Consider the following 17,964-nt stretch of genomic DNA (forward strand, 5'->3'; position numbering starts at 1 on the left):
GGATGGAAGTCACTGCCCTGACGCCATCAGTTCCGTCAGTCGCTCCGGTGCCACCCCAGCCCCTCGGCCACCGCGGTCCCCAGTGGCCCTCCCGGTGCCCCTCGGCCCGCCCCGGCAGCGTTGCCGGCCCCGCCTCGCCGCGGGCGGAGGAGGCGCAGGCGCGGCGGCCCCGGCCCTGCCCCAGCCCGGCTGCGGCGGAGGCAGCGGCGGAGCGGGCGGGGCGGCAGCGGCGGCAGCGGCGGGATGGCGGCGCCGCTGAGCGACGGGGACCGTCGGAAGCAGATCAGCGTGCGGGGCATCGCGGGGCTGGGGGACGTGGCCGAGGTGCGCAAGAGCTTCAATCGCCACCTCCACTTCACCCTCGTCAAGGACCGCAACGTCGCCACCCCCCGCGACTACTACTTCGCGCTGGCCCACACGGTGCGCGACCACCTGGTGGGGCGCTGGATCCGCACCCAGCAGCACTACTACGAGCGGGACCCCAAGGTGAGCCCCGGCGGGACGAGGGACGGGGGCTGGGTGGCTGTGCCTTCACCAAGGGTGTTTCCGTGTCTACCTGCCAGGTGTCACTGTGGGTGTGACCCCTGGGACTTGTCCCTTGCGTGCACCTGGCTGTGGGGCGCCTTGCCATGGCCGTGCCCTTCATACATCCCACAGTGATTTCTTCCCTGCGGGCATCATGACACCTGTATCCCTCACACACACCCCGCTGTTGCTGTGTCCCCGTGGCCGTGTCCCTTGTACACACCTCAGCATGGCTGTGTCCCCATGAGCCTTGCCTCATCTGTGTCCCTCACGCACATCTTGCCATGCCTGTGTCCCCACAGACATCACCACAGCCATGTCCCTTGTGCAGTTTGCTGTGACTGTGTCTCCACAAACTCTTCTGCAGTCCTGTTTCACTGAACCCTGCTGCAGCACTGTCCCCCCTCAGACACCCCCATAACTGTGTCCCCCTGCACCTTGTCACAGCCATGTCCCCTGTGGTCCCACTCTGAGCAGGTCCTTGCATGGGCCTTGCTGCTGCCAGCTCCTCTGCATGCTCCACCACGGTCACGTCCTGCACTCACACTGCTGCGGTGGTGTCCCTGTGGGCATCATTCACCTCCATGGCTCAGCACAGCTGTCTCCTGACTTCACTCCTGCAGAGCATGCAGGCAGCTCAGCTTTGAGGCTGGAGAGGAGTTTCTTGCCTTGTGAAAACCAGATAAGCTCTCCCAGGTCACCAAACCCAGGGGTTCCTCGTCACTTGCCAAGTCAGAACAGTGATGCTGGAGGTATTGGGGGGTGCAAGACATAATTCAGACTTAATCCTTTTGAATTAAGACCCAATCCAGGACTTGACTGGAGAGCCACAGAGAGCAGGTGTGTACAGAGAAAGACAGATATCCTCCCAGGGTGCAGGCAGGCAGCCACCTCCCTGAGTCAGCTCTTTTCCCAAGATGATGAATATTGCCCTGACACAAGAAACAAAGTGCACTTTCACGACAGAATGGCTGCATGTGCACTGAGAGTTACACTGGTGCATGGGACTCTCCCTTTTTTCCCAACTCACACAAATGTGCCCTGGTCTGTATTGCAGCACCAACAGAAGGGGTTGCACAGATCCCATAAAGGCTCAGAGGAGCCTGGAGTGAGTTTGCTTACTGTCCTCTACACTTAGATTTTCATTAGAGATGGGAGACTGAAAGGAGCAGATCATTTGTGTGTGATGATTCCTGTCTTTCTGATGAGCCCCAGGGAACAGACTGACCCTTTCAGACTCCCAGCAGAGGTGGCAGAGTGGGGAATGCTGCTGCTTAGCAGGAAAAGTTCCACACTACAGTGGGAAGAGATTCAAAGGAAAGCACAGTTTGAAGTCAGGTAATTGCTCCATTAAGAATTCTGGTTTATTTATAAAAATATCCATAGGGATGAATCTGAGTGAGGGCAAAAGTTTGCACAGCCTGCTTCTCATCCCACAAAGAGGCTTTCGTTAGCATTTGCAGCACAGACACGGCTCCTCTCAAACTTGGAAGGTCACTGCACAGTTGTGCCAGGAACCCTGCCACCTATGGGACAATTTACTTGTTCAACAGGGTGAAACGGGAGTGAAACTCAGTGTGGGGTGAGCAGGAGGACCCATGAGATGGGAGTGCTGGAAAATTACTCACAGGAAGGTGCTGGCCCTCAGCCCAGCCAGCCTGCAGGGGCAGGGGGCTTGCTCTGGCTTTTGGGAGACTGGATCAGCTCAGCCTAGGAAAACTTTAAAAGCCCAGCGTAAACATCACCTCAGCTGAGCCTGACAGTGTATAAATATATCATTCAGCATCCTAGATAATAGTTGCCCTGAGTTAATTAGGGAAACACTTAACAGGCAGCGAGATTTTTCTATAGAAGGCTGTTGGCAGGGAGATGCGTGGTGGAGGCTTGGCCGGCGTCCCGCATGAAATTCTTCTGACAAACAACTCTGGTGCGTGGTGTTCAGGAGCAGGCGCCAAAAGCCAGTCTGGGAAGACATCCCTGCTCTGGAAAATGCTTGGGTCTGCTCTTGATTTGAAGCAGCTTCAGTGAAAGCAAAGTGCTGTGCTGTGTGTAAGCGTCTCGCTTTGCCTCCCCAGCGCATTTACTACCTGTCCCTGGAGTTCTACATGGGCCGCACTCTGCAGAACACCATGGTGAACCTGGGCCTGCAGAATGCTTGTGATGAAGCCATTTACCAGGTAAAGTCTTGGGGATACCAGGGTCGCCCTGAAGCTAAACTTTTCCACACAGATGGCTGAGTATCTTTATTTCTCAGGGCTTCACCTGAGAAGGTTGTTATTTGGACTACACAAAATGGAACTTGGCTCTTTCTTAGTGTTTTTCATTCTCTAGAGAAGACAATAGGGAGGCCTTGGGGTTCCTTGGAGTTGGAGTACATTTTTCCAAACCGCCATTGGAGTTGGAGTACATTTTTCCAAACCACCCTGTAGTGAATGGGAGAACCCAAAAGTGTGTACTGAAAACAACACCCAGTATCCTAAATGACATGAGAGTCACAGGCTGCAAAGAGCTTTCCATTAGTGGGAGAGATGATGGTTTATCACAGGAGATATAGTCTAATGGGAGAGACTGGGACTCGAGCAGCAAAACACCAAATTGCAGTTCATACATTGAGGTACACAAGGCATAGCAGCCATGCTGCAGGTAGAAGTTAATTGGTGGGAAAGGAGAAAGGAGGGAAATAATTTGCTGGAAATAAAATGTCCTCAGATGATTTCCATCTTGAAAAAAACATAGCTGGGTATCACCAAGGCAATCACTAATGTGAGGCCATTGTTACTTACTTATATGGTTATTTGCAGGCACCTCTGCAACAGCACAAGTGACCTTATCTGACAGAATGAGGTTTTTGGCTTTCTCACCCAAACCCTTTGTTTCTCCCAGCTTCCCCTCTGCCCTACCAGATTGATCCATGGTTCACTTTGTAGCAGAAGTTGTGCACTTCACTGTCTCTCTACGTGAGGTGCTACAGTTGCTGCTGAAACATCCTGCCATGCACTTTCCCTGCCAAGAGATCGGAAGGGATTTCCAGGGAGGCACCTGTTTCCTCTCTGAGGTATTGTGCCTCAGAGAGCAGGCTGGCTTTTTTCAGGAACATCCTCTAAGTTCCTTTGCAAGACATTTTCCAAGTGCAGATTTGGCCCGACAGGCCAAGGCTTCCCTTGCTGTAGCCTCCAGCCTGTGGAGCTCATCATGGCCTGTGGCCAGGTTGCTTCGAAGGTCTCACATCCAGCATGGCTCTGTCACTTAGAGAATTTGTCTCAGTGTTTGTGTCCCCATCACTCTGCGCATGAGGCTTTCCCATCTTGTGGTTGCAGACCATTGAAGTGCTGGGAAAACAGTTTGGGGAGCAGCTGTATTGGCTTGACACCGTGCTGTCCCCCGTGGCACCGGGGTGAGCTGCTGCTGCCCCCTGAGAGTCTGCACCCCTGGCCTCCTGGAGAGTCCTTGCTGCTGGCAGCCTTAGCCTGCCTCTGGCAGGGGCCCCCAGACCATAGAACAAATGGCTCAAGAGATGCAGGCAACCACTTCCAGCCACAGACTGCAGCCAAGGAGCTCGGTGGCAGGCTGGGCAGGATGTGGGAAGCACAGAGAGTGATGGTGAATGCTGCAGTCACTGCTGCCAGCCTGGCCATGCCCTTCCTCAAGGACTCAGTGCACAAGCAGAGGGATGACCTCCCCTGCCCAGGCAGGACTCGGGAGTCCCTTGCACACTGGCTTGACCATTCCCCCCATATTGTCTCCAATGCCAGGTTTGGTCAAAGGGCATCCTCACCTGAGGGGCTGCTAGGGCATGAGAGTTTTGTCTGAATTCTCTAAGGAAACCTTCTTCATGGGAAAGCAACATCTGGTGATGGGCTAAATTGTTTTGCAATCAATTGGGCTGCCCAAGGACTAGGTGCTGGTGAGATGCTTTGTGGGGAGGGAATCAGAGACCTTGTGGGTTTAATTTCCTTCAGTGTGGGTGGTTTTGGGATGTGTTTGTGCTCCTTGGAGAGCAGCTCAGGACATGGGGTTTGTTTGGTGACGTGTTCTGCTGTGGTTTTCTCCAATAGCTGGGTTTGGACTTGGAGGAGCTGGAAGAAATTGAAGAAGATGCTGGCCTGGGAAATGGAGGCCTGGGCCGCCTGGCAGGTAATACAGGGGGAGGGGAGTTCCCTCCTCATGCAGAGTGCACGGGGACCGAGGGTGGTGTGGCTGTCACACCCTCACCACTGGCATCTGCTAGTGGGACCCTCCTGCCTGCTCCTGGCTGGCCAGAAACACCTCCTCCCCAGGGAGAGCAGCCCAGAGCTGTAGGTGTATGTTCTGCAGTGCAGCAGGCAGGGCTGTGGCTGGAAGAGGCTGTCTGGAGCCTTTCTCCTCACCTCCCTGTGAAACCTCTCACTTCTCAGAGGCACTCAACAGCTCTCACACAGGCAGATTCCTGGCTGCTATTTTAGTCTGCCTGTCCTGTGGGACAGCTGGAGATGAGAGCTCCCCAGCACAGAGTAAATGCTGGGGCTGATCTTTACCAGAACTGCTTGGATTGAGGGCTGGAAAGGCTTCCTTTGGAAGCAATAATAGTTAAGAAGCTGGTGGTGCAGCAGGTTGGGGTCAGAAGCTCTGCTTTACTGGGCAGACAGGCTTAGAGCAAGGCAAGTTTAGAAGAGCTCTCACTGCAACAAAGCTAGATTTGGGGTTTTGGTGATCTGTCCTTGTCACCAGCAATTTTGGGTATTTGTGGTTGCTCAGCAGGACATGCATAGACTCCTGCTGCAGACTGCCTCCTTGTCTCCCTTTTGCACATGGGTTTCCTCTGAGTAATAAACATTTCCAGCAGCACTGTTGTGGCAGCTCCTCATCTCCATGCACAGCAGTCTGTAGCACGTGCAGCAAGCAAGGAGTGAGGTTCCTTGCAGAGTGCCCATGCTCTGCTCCTACAGCCTGTTTCCTTCACCCTTTCAGCCTGTTTCCTGGACTCCATGGCCACACTGGGGCTGGCAGCGTATGGTTACGGCATCCGCTACGAGTTTGGGATCTTCAACCAGAAGATTGTCGATGGCTGGCAGGTACTTGGAAAACTCAGGTCCCTCTTTCTCCCTCTCTTTCATACTGTGGACAAGGCCTGGATGTAAAAGGCACTGCAGTGCCTTGAGCTGATCTTAAACTGGGCATTTGAGTCCATCACTGGGCAAGATGATATGGGAGTTGAGCCATAGGGTAAGGCTGAGACCAGAGGTTTGCCTGCCTGGGTCTCCACAGTGCAGCTGCAACAGCCCCAGAGACCCATCTAGACTGGCTGTGAGTCAGCAAAGCAGTCAGGCTAAGGATGGAGATGTGCCTAAGTACCTCAGGAAGGTGTCTGGCAAAGGATGTGTTTGATCAGTATGGAACATAGGCAAGTGTCTGGGGTGATTGCTGCTCCTGTGGGTTCCCTGGTCAGTGGCAGACAGGGATTAAACAGGAATTTTCCTGTAGCATTAGTGATCATACTATTTTCCAGTGAAAGTAGGCTAAAAAAACTGCCTCAGCTGGCAGTTTTCCTTAGTGTGTGTCTGGAAATGGTTTTCATTAGGAGACTCACCTTGCTTCGGGGTATAAAGTATCTTTTTCTCCTTAAAATACCACTCTGTAGGTCAGGGACCATGAGAGGTTTGAAAGTTGTTTTTTCCTGCTTCTCCACAAAGAAGCTGCAATGCCAGGCCCCATAAATGGTGAAAACAGGGAGGGGAAAGCTTCCCCTGTATTTGACTTCATGTTTCTTAAAAAAGACCAGGGGTGGTGGCATGCTGGGCTGTGGCCCTCCCCCCTGCCTTGCCCCTCCTTGTCCCACTATCTCCCCCTTCCTTTAAGTCCCTCCCCGCACAGCAGAGAAATGCATGGAGGCACAAAGCATCTCTGGATAACACCAGCCCGGGAGGCTCTGATGGATTCACTTTGCTCCCATTGCCACAGTTGTGAGCTGAGGGGAGAATCCCCCTCTGGCAGAGGGCAGAGCAGTTAACAAGGCCTGGCTTACCGGCTGTGGCTTGTGGCCAGGAACATCACCACTGGCTGCCACATCCCACATATTCCACAGCATCCACAGTCAAACTGGATGTGAAGGCTTGGAGACAGACCAAGAGCAGGGGTCTGTGCAGTTTGCATGGCTTAAACCTTAACAAAGATCTGTAGAGGCTGATTTATTTATACCAGCTGGGATGCATCGTCCAAGCTTTGGAAAGTCTGGTGTGAAAAACGCCAATCACTTGTTTTTAAAATTTTAAAAGTTTAATAGTAATAAAATGGTTATAAGAATGGTAATACAATTAGAGTTATAACAATTTGGACAATTTGAATTAGGACAATATGAGACAATAGAAACAAAGAGTTACGGACAGTCTGGGTACCTTTTTCTGGGCAGCATTAGCCCAAAAAAGGACCCACGTTAACAGAGGATTAACCCTTAAAAGCAGCAGCCTGTTGCATATTCATACACTTCATCCATGATGCATAAATTCTATTCAAATACAGGATTCTGTCTGATCATCATCAACTTCTTCCTCCGAATCCTAACAGCGCCTTCGAGGCAGGAAGAAGTTGGTTTCTCCTGATAATGTAGCAATAAATTATTTTTCTCTGAAAGATTCAGGTGTCCTGTGGCTGCTATCTCACTGCAAGTCCTCTCTTTAAAAAAAGTATCCTACATAGCATAGTTTCTATTTTAACATTTTGTATAACCTAAAACTATATTTAACACAGTACTTAAGAGAATTAATACAGCATTACTTTCTAACACAACACATATAATATTCATTTGAATATTTGCGAAAAGCCAATCATCAAATACATGCATTTTTCACACCCGGCTATCCTCTAGAGGCCTCTGCACATCCATTTTTAAAGGCAGCTTGCTGAAGCTTTGCTTTTAAACCGGTCTCCCAGTGAAGAGCCGCGTTCAGCCTTCTCCCGGAGCCACAAGCTCTCCTTGATCCCGTGTGCCCCTTGCAGGTGGAGGAGGCGGACGACTGGCTGCGCTACGGGAACCCCTGGGAGAAGGCCCGCCCCGAGTACATGCTCCCGGTGCACTTCTACGGCCGCGTGGAGCACACTGCCGAGGGCGTGAAGTGGATCGACACCCAGGTACCACCGTCAGTCTCCCCCTGCTGGGCTGGGGAAGGCCGGACAGGGTAACGCTGGGGCTGCCTGAGGTCTTCAGGCTCTGCTTCTCTCCCGGACTAGCCAAACTTCAGTTTACAAAGGTGACTTCGTAGCCTATGGGGTTTGAGGAGATAAAAGCTTTTGTTGAATTGTTGCAGCAGGATTTGAGAAAAAAGAGAGATCTGTTGATCTCCAGGGCAAAGCTGCACAGTCTTACATGGATTTATGTTGGAGGAGAATTGTAGGCTCCTTCCATGCTGCTGGCCATTCACACTGTGGATTTTCAGCTGTTTCTGATGCTGCTGCTGTGCAGAGGCATGGAGCAATGCCGTGGGTGTTTAACTCTTGTTGTGAGAGCAAGTTCCTTTTTCCCAGAGCAGCCCAATGGGCAGGGTGCTGTCAGGGGAGGATGGAGGTGTGGATTCCAGTCTCCAGGATGCCTGGAGGCCTTGTTTTGTGGCATCATGGAGCACCACCACCTCTTCAGCCTGTCCCACAGCTGAGGAGGTAATGCTGTACTTCAGGAGCTCATGCTTGTTCAGGCTACTGCATCATGGAGGTGCATTCCCATTTTGCTGCTATCAAAGACACAGGTGAATCTAAAATGCTTCAGCCTCTCCTCTGTAAGCACTGCTCAGGCTGGAGGAAGGAAGGACAATTAATTTCTCTGTGATTCAGGGAGATGACCTAGCCTTGTTCCCATAATGTTCAGCGGTCTCTCAGCCTGATGAACCAGCTCAGTTAATCCGAGGAGCTCACAGCCACAGAGCTCAGCCATTCTCTTCAGCACCAAGAGCTGAAGCTGTTACAGAATCACCTGGGCCTGCTCAGAGGAGAAATAAACCATTTTGTCTCTGGTTGTCAGAGGCTATGAAGTGACCCAGGTCATTGCCACGTTAACAGTGCAGGGGTTCAACACCACATCCCCAGCACAGTGAACCTCTTGGGAGCACTGTGCCAGAGCTCTCTGGCCCCCAAGTGCAGCAGGCATCCATCTGGGGACCAAGTGCCATTGCAGTTCAACATGTCTCTCTTCTGATCCTGCTGGTAGTCTGGGGTTTCAGGGATCCCAAACACTGCTTCCTACAAGGAGGTGACTTTTCAGATAGTGCTGCTAAAGGAACAAGTTGGAAAGGTTCAAAAAAGCCAAAGATGCAGTCTCCAAATATAGCATGGCTGAGTTCATGTGATGTGTGCCCCAGTCCCTGGGCAGGCTCCCTGCCTGCTTCCATGTTCGGAGCTGGTAACAGCAGCTTGGAGAGCCTGAGCTCTTGCTGGCTGTCCCCAGAGGGGAGCTGCTGCCCATGCCAGCACAAAGAGGCTGTTGTTCATGACCCACATGCTGATCTGCCCAGGTTTTCCCTGCTGTGTGAACTGGGAGATCCAGGGTTACTCCCTGTAGCCTCCTGAGGCTTAAGCATCATCTGCAAACTGCACAAGGAGTTTCACACTCATGTTCAGTTCAGGTGCAGGAGATCTCAGTGGAGTTATCCAGGCAGGTTCAACAAACCCTGAATATTGGGTGGATGGCTCTGGAAATAGTGCTGCAGTTGTAGGGTTTGGTCCTGGCAGGTTGCAGAAGGCTAATGGGCAGGATTCAGGCTGTGGAGTTAATCCCAGATGGAAACGCAAAAGTCCAACCTGCCCTGGCTTTTTCCCAGCACAGACAGAATCCCAGTGGGCAGCTGAGGGTGCTTTCAGTGCTCTGATAAGTACTCCAGTTAATACAGGAAGGTCAGCAGGTTTCCTGCAAGTCTCTTTTGCATGTCATTGATGGGGTTGAAAGTCAAGTTGGTCAGTAAAGCTCCAGACCAGCTCTGGTTCTCCTGTGAATGTTTCCCATTAGGTGGTGGAAATGCCCATGATAGCAGGGAAGTCTGTGAAGCTCAGCAGATGTATTTTAGTGAGGTGAGATTCCTTCCACAGCCAGGACTTGTCTTTGTCCTCTGGATTCTTCTTGCAGAGGTTTCAGCCACTGTCCCACATTCTCCAGGTCACTGTGCTGTAACCAGGGGGGGACACTGTCCTTTTCAGGTTGTCCTTGCCATGCCTTACGACACCCCAGTGCCTGGATACAAGAACAACACTGTGAACACCATGAGACTCTGGTCTGCCAAGGCTCCAAACGACTTCAACCTCCAGGAGTGTAAGTGCTGTCCCTCCACTGCCTCTCCTCTGGCCAGGCTGGGACACATCTGTCCCTTTGTGCATGGCACCTGCATGGTGCAGCACTTCACATCTGCCCTGCTTTGTGTTTATTTCATAGCTATCTCCAAACCACAGCACTGTGTGCACATCCATGGATCACACTACTCCCCAGCTGCTTCCAGAGCCCTCATACACCAGGATACCCACCCATCTCCTCCTGTCACTCTAGTGCCTTTCACACACGTACATTCCCATCCTGTTCCATTAGTACCAGCCTGAATATTCCTGTTACAAAACCTCTCTGCAAGAGAAGAGGGAAAAGTGTGGTGTCAGGGATCTGCCTGAATCTCTACAGCTGCTGCAGTGCTGTGTGTGTTTCTCTCCCTGCAGTCAACATGGGTGACTACATCGAGGCTGTGTTGGACAGAAACCTGGCAGAAAACATATCCAGAGTCCTGTACCCGAATGATAATGTGAGTGACTTGCTTGCCTCTTTCCCTGTTGCTCAGAACCTTCCTTCCTGCAGTTGTATCTCCTTGTTTGCCAACACTGGAAGGTCATGGCCATCTGATGCTAATTCTGCTTTAATACAGAATAGGTTGTCCCTATAATTCCCAGTGAACAGGAATGGCTCTGCTGGCTCCAGAGGGTCTTTGCTGTCTGATTAGCAGCTGAGAGTCTGGCCCATATGGCTACACCTGTCTGGTGTAGCTGCTCTGTTCCTACTGTATGGAGAGGAAGACATTACTCCTTCAACTTCAAGGCAGCTGCCAGTTTACACAGTGGGGACTCATTTCCATCCCCAGTTCAAGGGATTTCTCACTGCAAGTGCTGTCCCAGGCCAAGCACTCACTGGGCTCTGGGTCCAAAAGGGAAGAGCCCTCATATCTAGTCATGGATTGGCATCTGTTCTGGAAAAGCAAATCCCCTGCACTTTGCCTCACACCCTATCAAACCTGCTGGTGTTTTAAAATAGACCAGCAGAAAGCACGGTGTGTGTGAGGCAGCTGCTGTGTCCAGAGACACTCCTGGCTATTGCAGAAAGCCCAAAATCCTTTGCCAAAAAACCCTGCAAAGGATTTTGCCACGAGGGAGGGATCTGTGCTGGCTCTGTAGGAGTAGCATGGATGAGGCAGGCTCTCTCTCTCAGTTGCTCTCTCTGGAAGCAGCTGTTTGGGATGCCAAGCCCCTTTGTGAGTCCCTACAGCTGCTGTCCACATCAGAGGCAGATGAGAAACACCCACATTTGCCCTGGTGAGGAGCCAAACGTGTGACGCCTGTTGGGAAGCCCCTCGGGGTGGAGAGGAGCATCTCCAGGGCTTTGGCTGCCAGGTGGGGATGGCAGCTGCAGCTCTGGTGGATGTGGTGCCCCCTCTTGCAGTTCTTTGAAGGCAAGGAGCTGCGGCTGAAGCAGGAGTACTTCGTGGTGGCTGCCACCCTCCAGGACATCATCCGCCGCTTCAAGTCCTCCAAGTTTGGCTGCCGAGACCCTGTGAGAACATGCTTTGAAACCTTCCCAGACAAGGTGAGTCTGTGGGCAGAGGCACTGGGGAAATTTCAGCCAGACCTGCCTCTCTCGAGGGAGAGCAGGACGCTCAGGACTAAACGGGGGCATTTATACAAACACCCTGGCAATTCGGGTTGTAAAACAGATGATCTCCAGGCCTGTTTTCCCAGGGAAAAAAAATGCAATTTGGAGCAAAACTTGTGAAGTTTGAATAGCTCCATTACTGAGAGGTCTGTCTGTTTCTGGGTTGTGAGTCATGAGAAGAGCCTTGGGGCTGACCCTTAGCCAACCCATGCATGCAGGGCACTGTCACAGTCCTGTCACTGCCAGAACTGAGACCAGCAAGTCTGTGTTGCAGGTGGCTATTCAGCTAAATGACACCCACCCTGCCCTGTCCATACCAGAGCTCATGAGAATCCTGGTGGATGTGGAGAAGGTGGACTGGGACAAGGTGAGCAGAGCTGGGAGGACCGTGCTGCACCTCACAGGGGAAGGACCTGTGGGATTTCCTTTTCCTGCCTGGCCTGGTTGCACGTGCACTAACCTGCTGTCTGTAACGCAGGCCTGGGAGATCACAAAAAGGACCTGTGCCTACACCAACCACACCGTGCTGCCCGAAGCCCTGGAGCGCTGGCCGGTCTCCATGTTTGAGAAGCTGCTGCCGCGGCACCTGGAGATCATTTACGCCCTCAACCAAATGCACCTGGATGTAAGGGACCGGCGCCAGGCTGCGGGGACTCTGGGGACCTTGGCGTGACCACCTTTAGGATGGGAGTGCTCCCAGGTGCTGTGGCTGTGTCACCCACGTCCCTCTCCCTGCCTGCAGCGCGTGGCAGCTCTGTACCCGGGGGACATCGACCGGCTGCGGAGGATGTCGGTGATCGAGGAGGGGGACTGCAAGAGGATCAACATGGCTCATCTCTGCGTCATCGGCTCCCACGCCGTCAACGGCGTGGCCCGCATCCACTCCGACATCGTGAAGAACTCGGTGTGAGTTGGGACACAGCCAGCAGCGCACCCCCTCCCCTCACTGGGCTTTGCCTGCCAGCTGGGAAGGGTTAGCTGGGGCAGCTGGGTGTCCCAGCTCTGCTTTAGTTGCCTCGCTGGGGAGACTCTCTCCCTTTGGAGCTGGTGAAACTCTTGGCAGTACAGCTGAGGAAGCAAAGAGTGATACAGCCTGCCCTAAGTCAGGAGCACACACTGGGGGGGCTCAGCTGTAGCTTGGGTGGTGGTGGGTGGCTCAGAGCTCCGTGGTGTTCCAGGTTCAAGGATTTCTATGAGCTGGAGCCAGAAAAGTTTCAGAACAAGACCAATGGGATCACGCCGAGGCGCTGGCTCCTGCTGTGCAACCCAGGATTGGCTGACATTATTGCTGAGGTGAGTGGTGATCGTGTGAAGTGAGGAGCTGAGTGTGATCCCTTTGGTCACCTCTTCCTGTGGTCTGGTCAGCCCTGAAGGTGACTGTGGTGGTCCCAGGAGAGGGAAGAGATGAGAATCTTGACTCCATGTTTCAGAAGGCTGATTTATTATTTTATGATATATATTATATTAAAGAAAATTATATACTAAAACTATACTAGAGAATATAAGAAAGGATTTCATCAGAAGGCTTGAAGGGAATAGAAAGAAATGATAATAAAATCTTGTGACTGCTCACAGCCTCAACACAGGTGGTTGTCATTGGTCATCAAATAAAAAACAGCTCACATGGACCAATCAAAGATGCACCTGTTGCATTCCACAGCAGCAGATAATTATTGTTTTTCTTTTCCTCTGAGGCTTCTCAGCTTCTCAGGAGAAAAAGCCTAGCAGAAGTATTTTTCAGAAAATATGTCCATGACATGTGACACCTGGCAGCTCTGTGGGGACAGCCTGGGAGGACCATGCTGTGGCACGTGTAGGTGTGAGATTGGCTGGGCTCTAAAGATGATGATGAAGAGTTGGCCAAAAAAGCTGCAGAAATCTGGATCTGGTCCCTGCCCTCATGGGGACTGCACACAGGCACAACCATAGGGTGTCTGGACAAGTGTTCAGCTTCATAGGCACAAAGGAGCTCCTCTCATGGAGGCCCAGCTCCAGTTCTGTCCCTTGTATTTCCCAGGCCCTTTAGGGCAGGTTTTTACATCACACTGCAACATGCCATGACTGAATATCATCCTGTAGCTAAATGAATCTTCATGTCCCGCCCATTGGTTTCTCCAGCTGCCAGGAGGCCATGGCACATGTGCACACATCTCCTTCTTCCCGCTAAAACTCCTTGAGAAAGGGGGGTTTGTCTGAATTTTTGCAAGTGCCCTGTTTCCATTGGGCTTCTTTGTGATGCAGAGAAATAATCTCATAATAAGAAACTGTGCCTCTTTTCCTATGTGCCCCTTTTCCAATGTGGCACACTGCCTCTTCCAGTTCCCAAGGGGACTGTGGCACCTCTGCTGGGAAAGGGCAGTTGTGGACTGGGTGAAGTGTCTCATGACATTCCTAATTTGTTGTTTTAGAAAATTGGGGAAGGCTTTATCACAGATCTGAGCCAGCTGAAGAAACTACTGGAGTTCATCGATAATGAGACTTTTATCAGGGATGTGGCAAAAGTCAAGCAGGTAATGTGCACTGGGGGAGGAAGGCGAAAAGCACCATGCTGCCAGGAACATCCCAGCAGCAAATGCTCACTTCTGATGCAAGCCCTGGCAACTCATGCCTGTTCCTCAAATTTTTCTGCCAGGAGAACAAGCTGAAGTTTGCAGCCTACCTGGAGGAGCATTACAAGGTGAAGATCAACCCTATGTCCATGTTTGATGTCCAGGTGAAGCGAATCCATGAGTACAAGCGGCAGCTGCTGAACTGCCTGCACGCCATCACCCTCTACAACCGTAAGTCCCCCGGCCTCTCACTGCCAGGGCTTCTCTCCAGGAGGGAAGACAGAGTGGCTGAAGGCTCATACAGAGCTCACAGCCCAAATCTGCAGCCCAGGTAACCTCCACACCTGTTCTACAGCTGTCGAGACTGACCTGGTGCAAGTTAAGGCCCCATTTCCCATTGTATACTTGGGGCCCCTGCCCATTCCCAAAGGGAGGCAAGTCATTGGAGCTCTGCATTGTTCTGGCTTGAGGAGTTCTCCAAGGATCTGAATCCCCAAGGATTCTGTGGCCTTTTTTTGCCCACCACAGCTCCAGCAGATGTCTGGTTGGGCGTCAGGGTCCTACAAGGTTGATGGGTCCTTGTGACATGGGCTGAGAACCCAGCCCGCCTCTGACCAGGCAGTAAACTCTGCCCAGCTTATCTTCAGTTCTGAAGATTTTTAATTTTTGGGGTTTTTTTTAAGATCAAATTTGAGCTTTCAAATTTGAAAAAATTTTGAAGAAAGATCCCTGCTCTTTCAGGCATCAGATGTAATCCATCCAAATCCTTTGTGCCCAGGACCATTATGATTGGAGGAAAGGTAACCTGCATTCCAGACTCCATGCATGCGTGGCTCGGGGGGTGGATGGGGAAGGTCCTGTCCCCTTTCTGTGGCTTTGCTGGGCCTGCTGTAGATTAGCCAGCAGCAGGGAACACCTCCATGAACTAACTGGACTGAGCAAGGCTCCATCACTATTACCCCATGGCTCAGGACTTCTCCTCCCAATAGGGTGTTTCTCCTAATTCATGGCTGGGAGAATTAGAATTGTTCAGGCTCTGGGGAGACTTTATTGTAGCCTTTAAGGGCTTGAAGTGGGCCTTTTAAGAAAGATGGGGGAAAATGTTTTAGCAGGACCTGTTGTGCTAGGACAAGGGATAGTGGTTTTAAATTGAAGAAGAGTTAATTTAGATTAGATCTAAGGTGGAAATTTTTTCAATCAGTGTGGTGACCCACTGGAACAGGTTGCCCTGAGGTGATACATGCTCCATCTCTGGAAACATTCAAGATAGGTTGGATGGGGCTGTCAGCAACCTGGTCTAGTTGAAGATGTCCCTGCTTATTGCAGGGGGGTTGGACTAGATATCTTTCAAAGGTCCTTTCCAACCCAAACCATGCTGTGATTCCATGTGAACAGCAGAAGTGAGGCTCAGACTCACTGCAGTGAGAACCCCACACTGTCATCTCTTATGCTCTCCCTTCCTTAAAAGCCTTCCCCATTTCTGGACTGCTCTTCTTCAGGCAGCCCCTGGCTACCACATGGCCAAGATGATCATCAAACTCATCACATCCATTGGTGAGGTCATCAACAACGACCCCTACGTGGGGGACAAGCTCAAGGTCATCTTCCTGGAGAACTACCGGGTGTCCTTGGCTGAGAAGGGTATGTCTAATCTTCTCAGAGTTGTGCTCTTTGGGCTGAGGGCGAGGTCAGAAGGGTCAGTCCTGGTTGTGGGGAGCTGCAATGTGCCAAGGATTAACTCCCACTTCTCTTGCACCTGGCAGTGATCCCAGCAGCGGATCTCTCCCAGCAGATCTCCACAGCTGGCACGGAGGCCTCGGGTACTGGCAACATGAAGTTCATGGTGAACGGGGCCCTCACCATTGGTACCATGGACGGGGCCAACGTGGAGATGGCTGAGGAGGCGGGTGAAGAAAATCTCTTCATATTTGGCATGCGGGTGGAGGACGTGGAGGCCCTGGATCAGAAAGGGTTGGTGAATGCCAGGGCTTGTCAGATGGAGATGCAGGGCTCAGCTCTGGTGGGAAGAGCCGTGTTCTCTGTCTGGGAGGGACACCTTCCTCTCTGGGCAGCTCTGGAGCAGGAAAAAGCAGGGGGCTAGAGGCAGTCTTTGCCTTGGGCTGCAAGGATTCAGCAGTGGGACATGACACGAAGTATCAGACATTGCTGCTGGTCTGAGCCACGAGCTCTGATGGGCACAGCCCTGGGAGCACGGCCCCTCACTCAGGAGCTGTCCCACATCCCTGCCTGCCCTCCCTGCCCCAGACACAAGGAGGAGCAGCAGTGCCTGAGGCTGTCTCTGCTGGCACAGGTACAACGCCCGGGAGTACTACGAGCGCCTGCCCGAGCTGCGCCAGGCCATCGACCAGATCACCAGCGGCTTCTTCTCCCCTCGGGACCCCGGCTGCTTCAAGGATGTGGTGAACATGCTCATGTACCACGACAGGTGAGTCCTGGGAGCATCCCTGTGCAGGGGGGAGCACTGCCTGCTCATGGGAGGGAAGATGTCTGTCCTGCCTAGAAGGCAAACCCCAGCCGGACTCTGCTTTGAGTTTCAGGTTTAAGGTGTTTGCAGACTATGAGGCCTACATTAAGTGCCAAGGGCAAGTGGACCAGCTGTTCATGGTAAGATTTGCCCACTGCTGAGTGGGAGCACTGGGGGTAACTGGGATGAGTGTGCTCCAGTGGAGCCCTTCTCATGGACACCGCAGCATGTGGGTGCCCTGGGGCAGGGTGAGGCAGGTTTGGCTGCTTCAGCAGCCCCAGACTATGGGGTTTTAAACTAGCCAGTGCCCTGCAAGCCAGGACAGAGCTGGGTGAGCAGCTGAGTACTGACACTGCCTCTCCTCTTCCCAGGATCCCCGTGAATGGACGAGGAAAGTGATCAGGAACATTGCGTGCTCGGGCAAGTTCTCCAGTGACAGAACCATCACGGAGTATGCCCGTGAGATCTGGGGGGTGGAGCCTTCTGCCACAGCAATCCCCCCGCCCAACCTGCCCCGAAACTGATGCAAGCACCAAGGGAAGGAAGGAGGGATATGCTCCCATTGCAGGAGGCCTCACCTGCATTTCACCACCAGTCAGATGGGCTCAGCTCTGCAGAAACAAGGCCTTTCCCTCAGAGGGATAGAAGGATGCTCTGAGGAGGAGCCCTGACCAAGGAACAAGAGCTGGAGGGCAGGAGAAAGGACCTTGTGTTTGCACCTACCTAGCCTGCATGTGCTGCATAGTGCTTTTAGTGAGATGACCATGGATAAGTCTTCCACAGCTGTGCTCCATGCTTAACAAGGGCTTTCCAAGTAAACCTTCCCCTGCACCTGTGTGCAAGTGCCTGGCCTCCTTGACCCTGCCCCACAAGTAGGATTAGCCAACACAGAGTGTGTCTTTCTCCTGCAGGGGTCTGCCAGGCCCAAAGCTGGGGGAGGGAGAGGCCAATCCCTGCCCATCTCCTTCCCCAGTATCACCTAAAGAAGAGGGGGCTGACTGTGAAAGCAGCTGGCCCCAGGGCAGGCACAAACACTGTGCCACAAGCAGGAGAGCCTGGGATCAGCCACTTCCTTGCCACAGAGCTTACTGTAGCCTCCTACCACACCTCTTCCCTAACTAAAGGCCCAGTAACCAAGCCACTCCAGGGATTTTTAGCCTCCATCTCTGCACAGGGAGGGCTGTACCTGCCACTGCCAGCTGGGCAGCTGAGCCTGCTGGCTCTTGGCTCTGCAGATACAGCTGTGTGTGTGTGCTACTCGGGGTGAACATGGATCACATCCCTGGCACTCTTCCTTAGCAGGGTCATGCTGCTCCACATGTCCCTCCCAGTGCTGGGGTCACAGTTTAACACCCATAATGCTGTATAATGCACCAGTACTGCCCTGTTTGACACCAACTCATTAAAACAACCCAAACACCTGCTGGTTTGACTTTGGACTGACTTGTGACTACTCCATGCCTCTGGGTTCAGGCTGCAACAAGTTCAGGCCACAATGCCTGAACAATGCCAAGTTCAGGTCACAGCAATCACTGCTGTCCTTG

The 17,964-nt window shown here is 52.5% G+C and overlaps 1 protein-coding gene across 1 annotated transcript; it reads left to right on the forward strand.

Annotated features, from left to right (window-relative positions):
* Positions 1–224: 224 nt before the first annotated feature.
* On the forward strand, positions 225–17,841 carry PYGB (glycogen phosphorylase B). The gene is made up of 20 exons (XM_066546147.1): positions 225–486; positions 2,601–2,702; positions 4,581–4,659; positions 5,473–5,576; positions 7,498–7,629; positions 9,682–9,793; positions 10,186–10,268; positions 11,177–11,320; positions 11,661–11,753; positions 11,865–12,011; positions 12,129–12,292; positions 12,565–12,679; positions 13,795–13,896; positions 14,019–14,166; positions 14,677–14,735; positions 15,435–15,576; positions 15,699–15,906; positions 16,247–16,381; positions 16,494–16,560; positions 16,792–17,841. The coding sequence occupies exons 1-20, from the start codon at positions 244–246 to the stop codon at positions 16,942–16,944; spliced, it is 2,532 nt and encodes an 843-aa protein (XP_066402244.1). The 5' UTR covers positions 225–243; the 3' UTR covers positions 16,945–17,841.
* The last annotated feature ends 123 nt before the right edge of the window (positions 17,842–17,964 follow it).

This window comes from Molothrus aeneus, chromosome 3, assembly GCF_037042795.1.
Source record: "Molothrus aeneus isolate 106 chromosome 3, BPBGC_Maene_1.0, whole genome shotgun sequence".
In the NCBI taxonomy this organism is placed as follows: Eukaryota; Metazoa; Chordata; class Aves; order Passeriformes; family Icteridae; genus Molothrus; species Molothrus aeneus.

Excerpts from the sequence above, each read along its gene's own strand:
- PYGB (XM_066546147.1), top strand. The coding sequence starts at position 244 with ATGGCGGCGCCGCTGAGCGACGGGGACCGTCGGAAGCAGATCAGCGTG. Across the intron at positions 4,660-5,472 it reads AGGCCTGGGCCGCCTGGCAG|CCTGTTTCCTGGACTCCATG; the intron begins GTAATACAGGGG and ends TCACCCTTTCAG. Across the intron at positions 15,577-15,698 it reads GGTGTCCTTGGCTGAGAAGG|TGATCCCAGCAGCGGATCTC; the intron begins GTATGTCTAATC and ends TGCACCTGGCAG.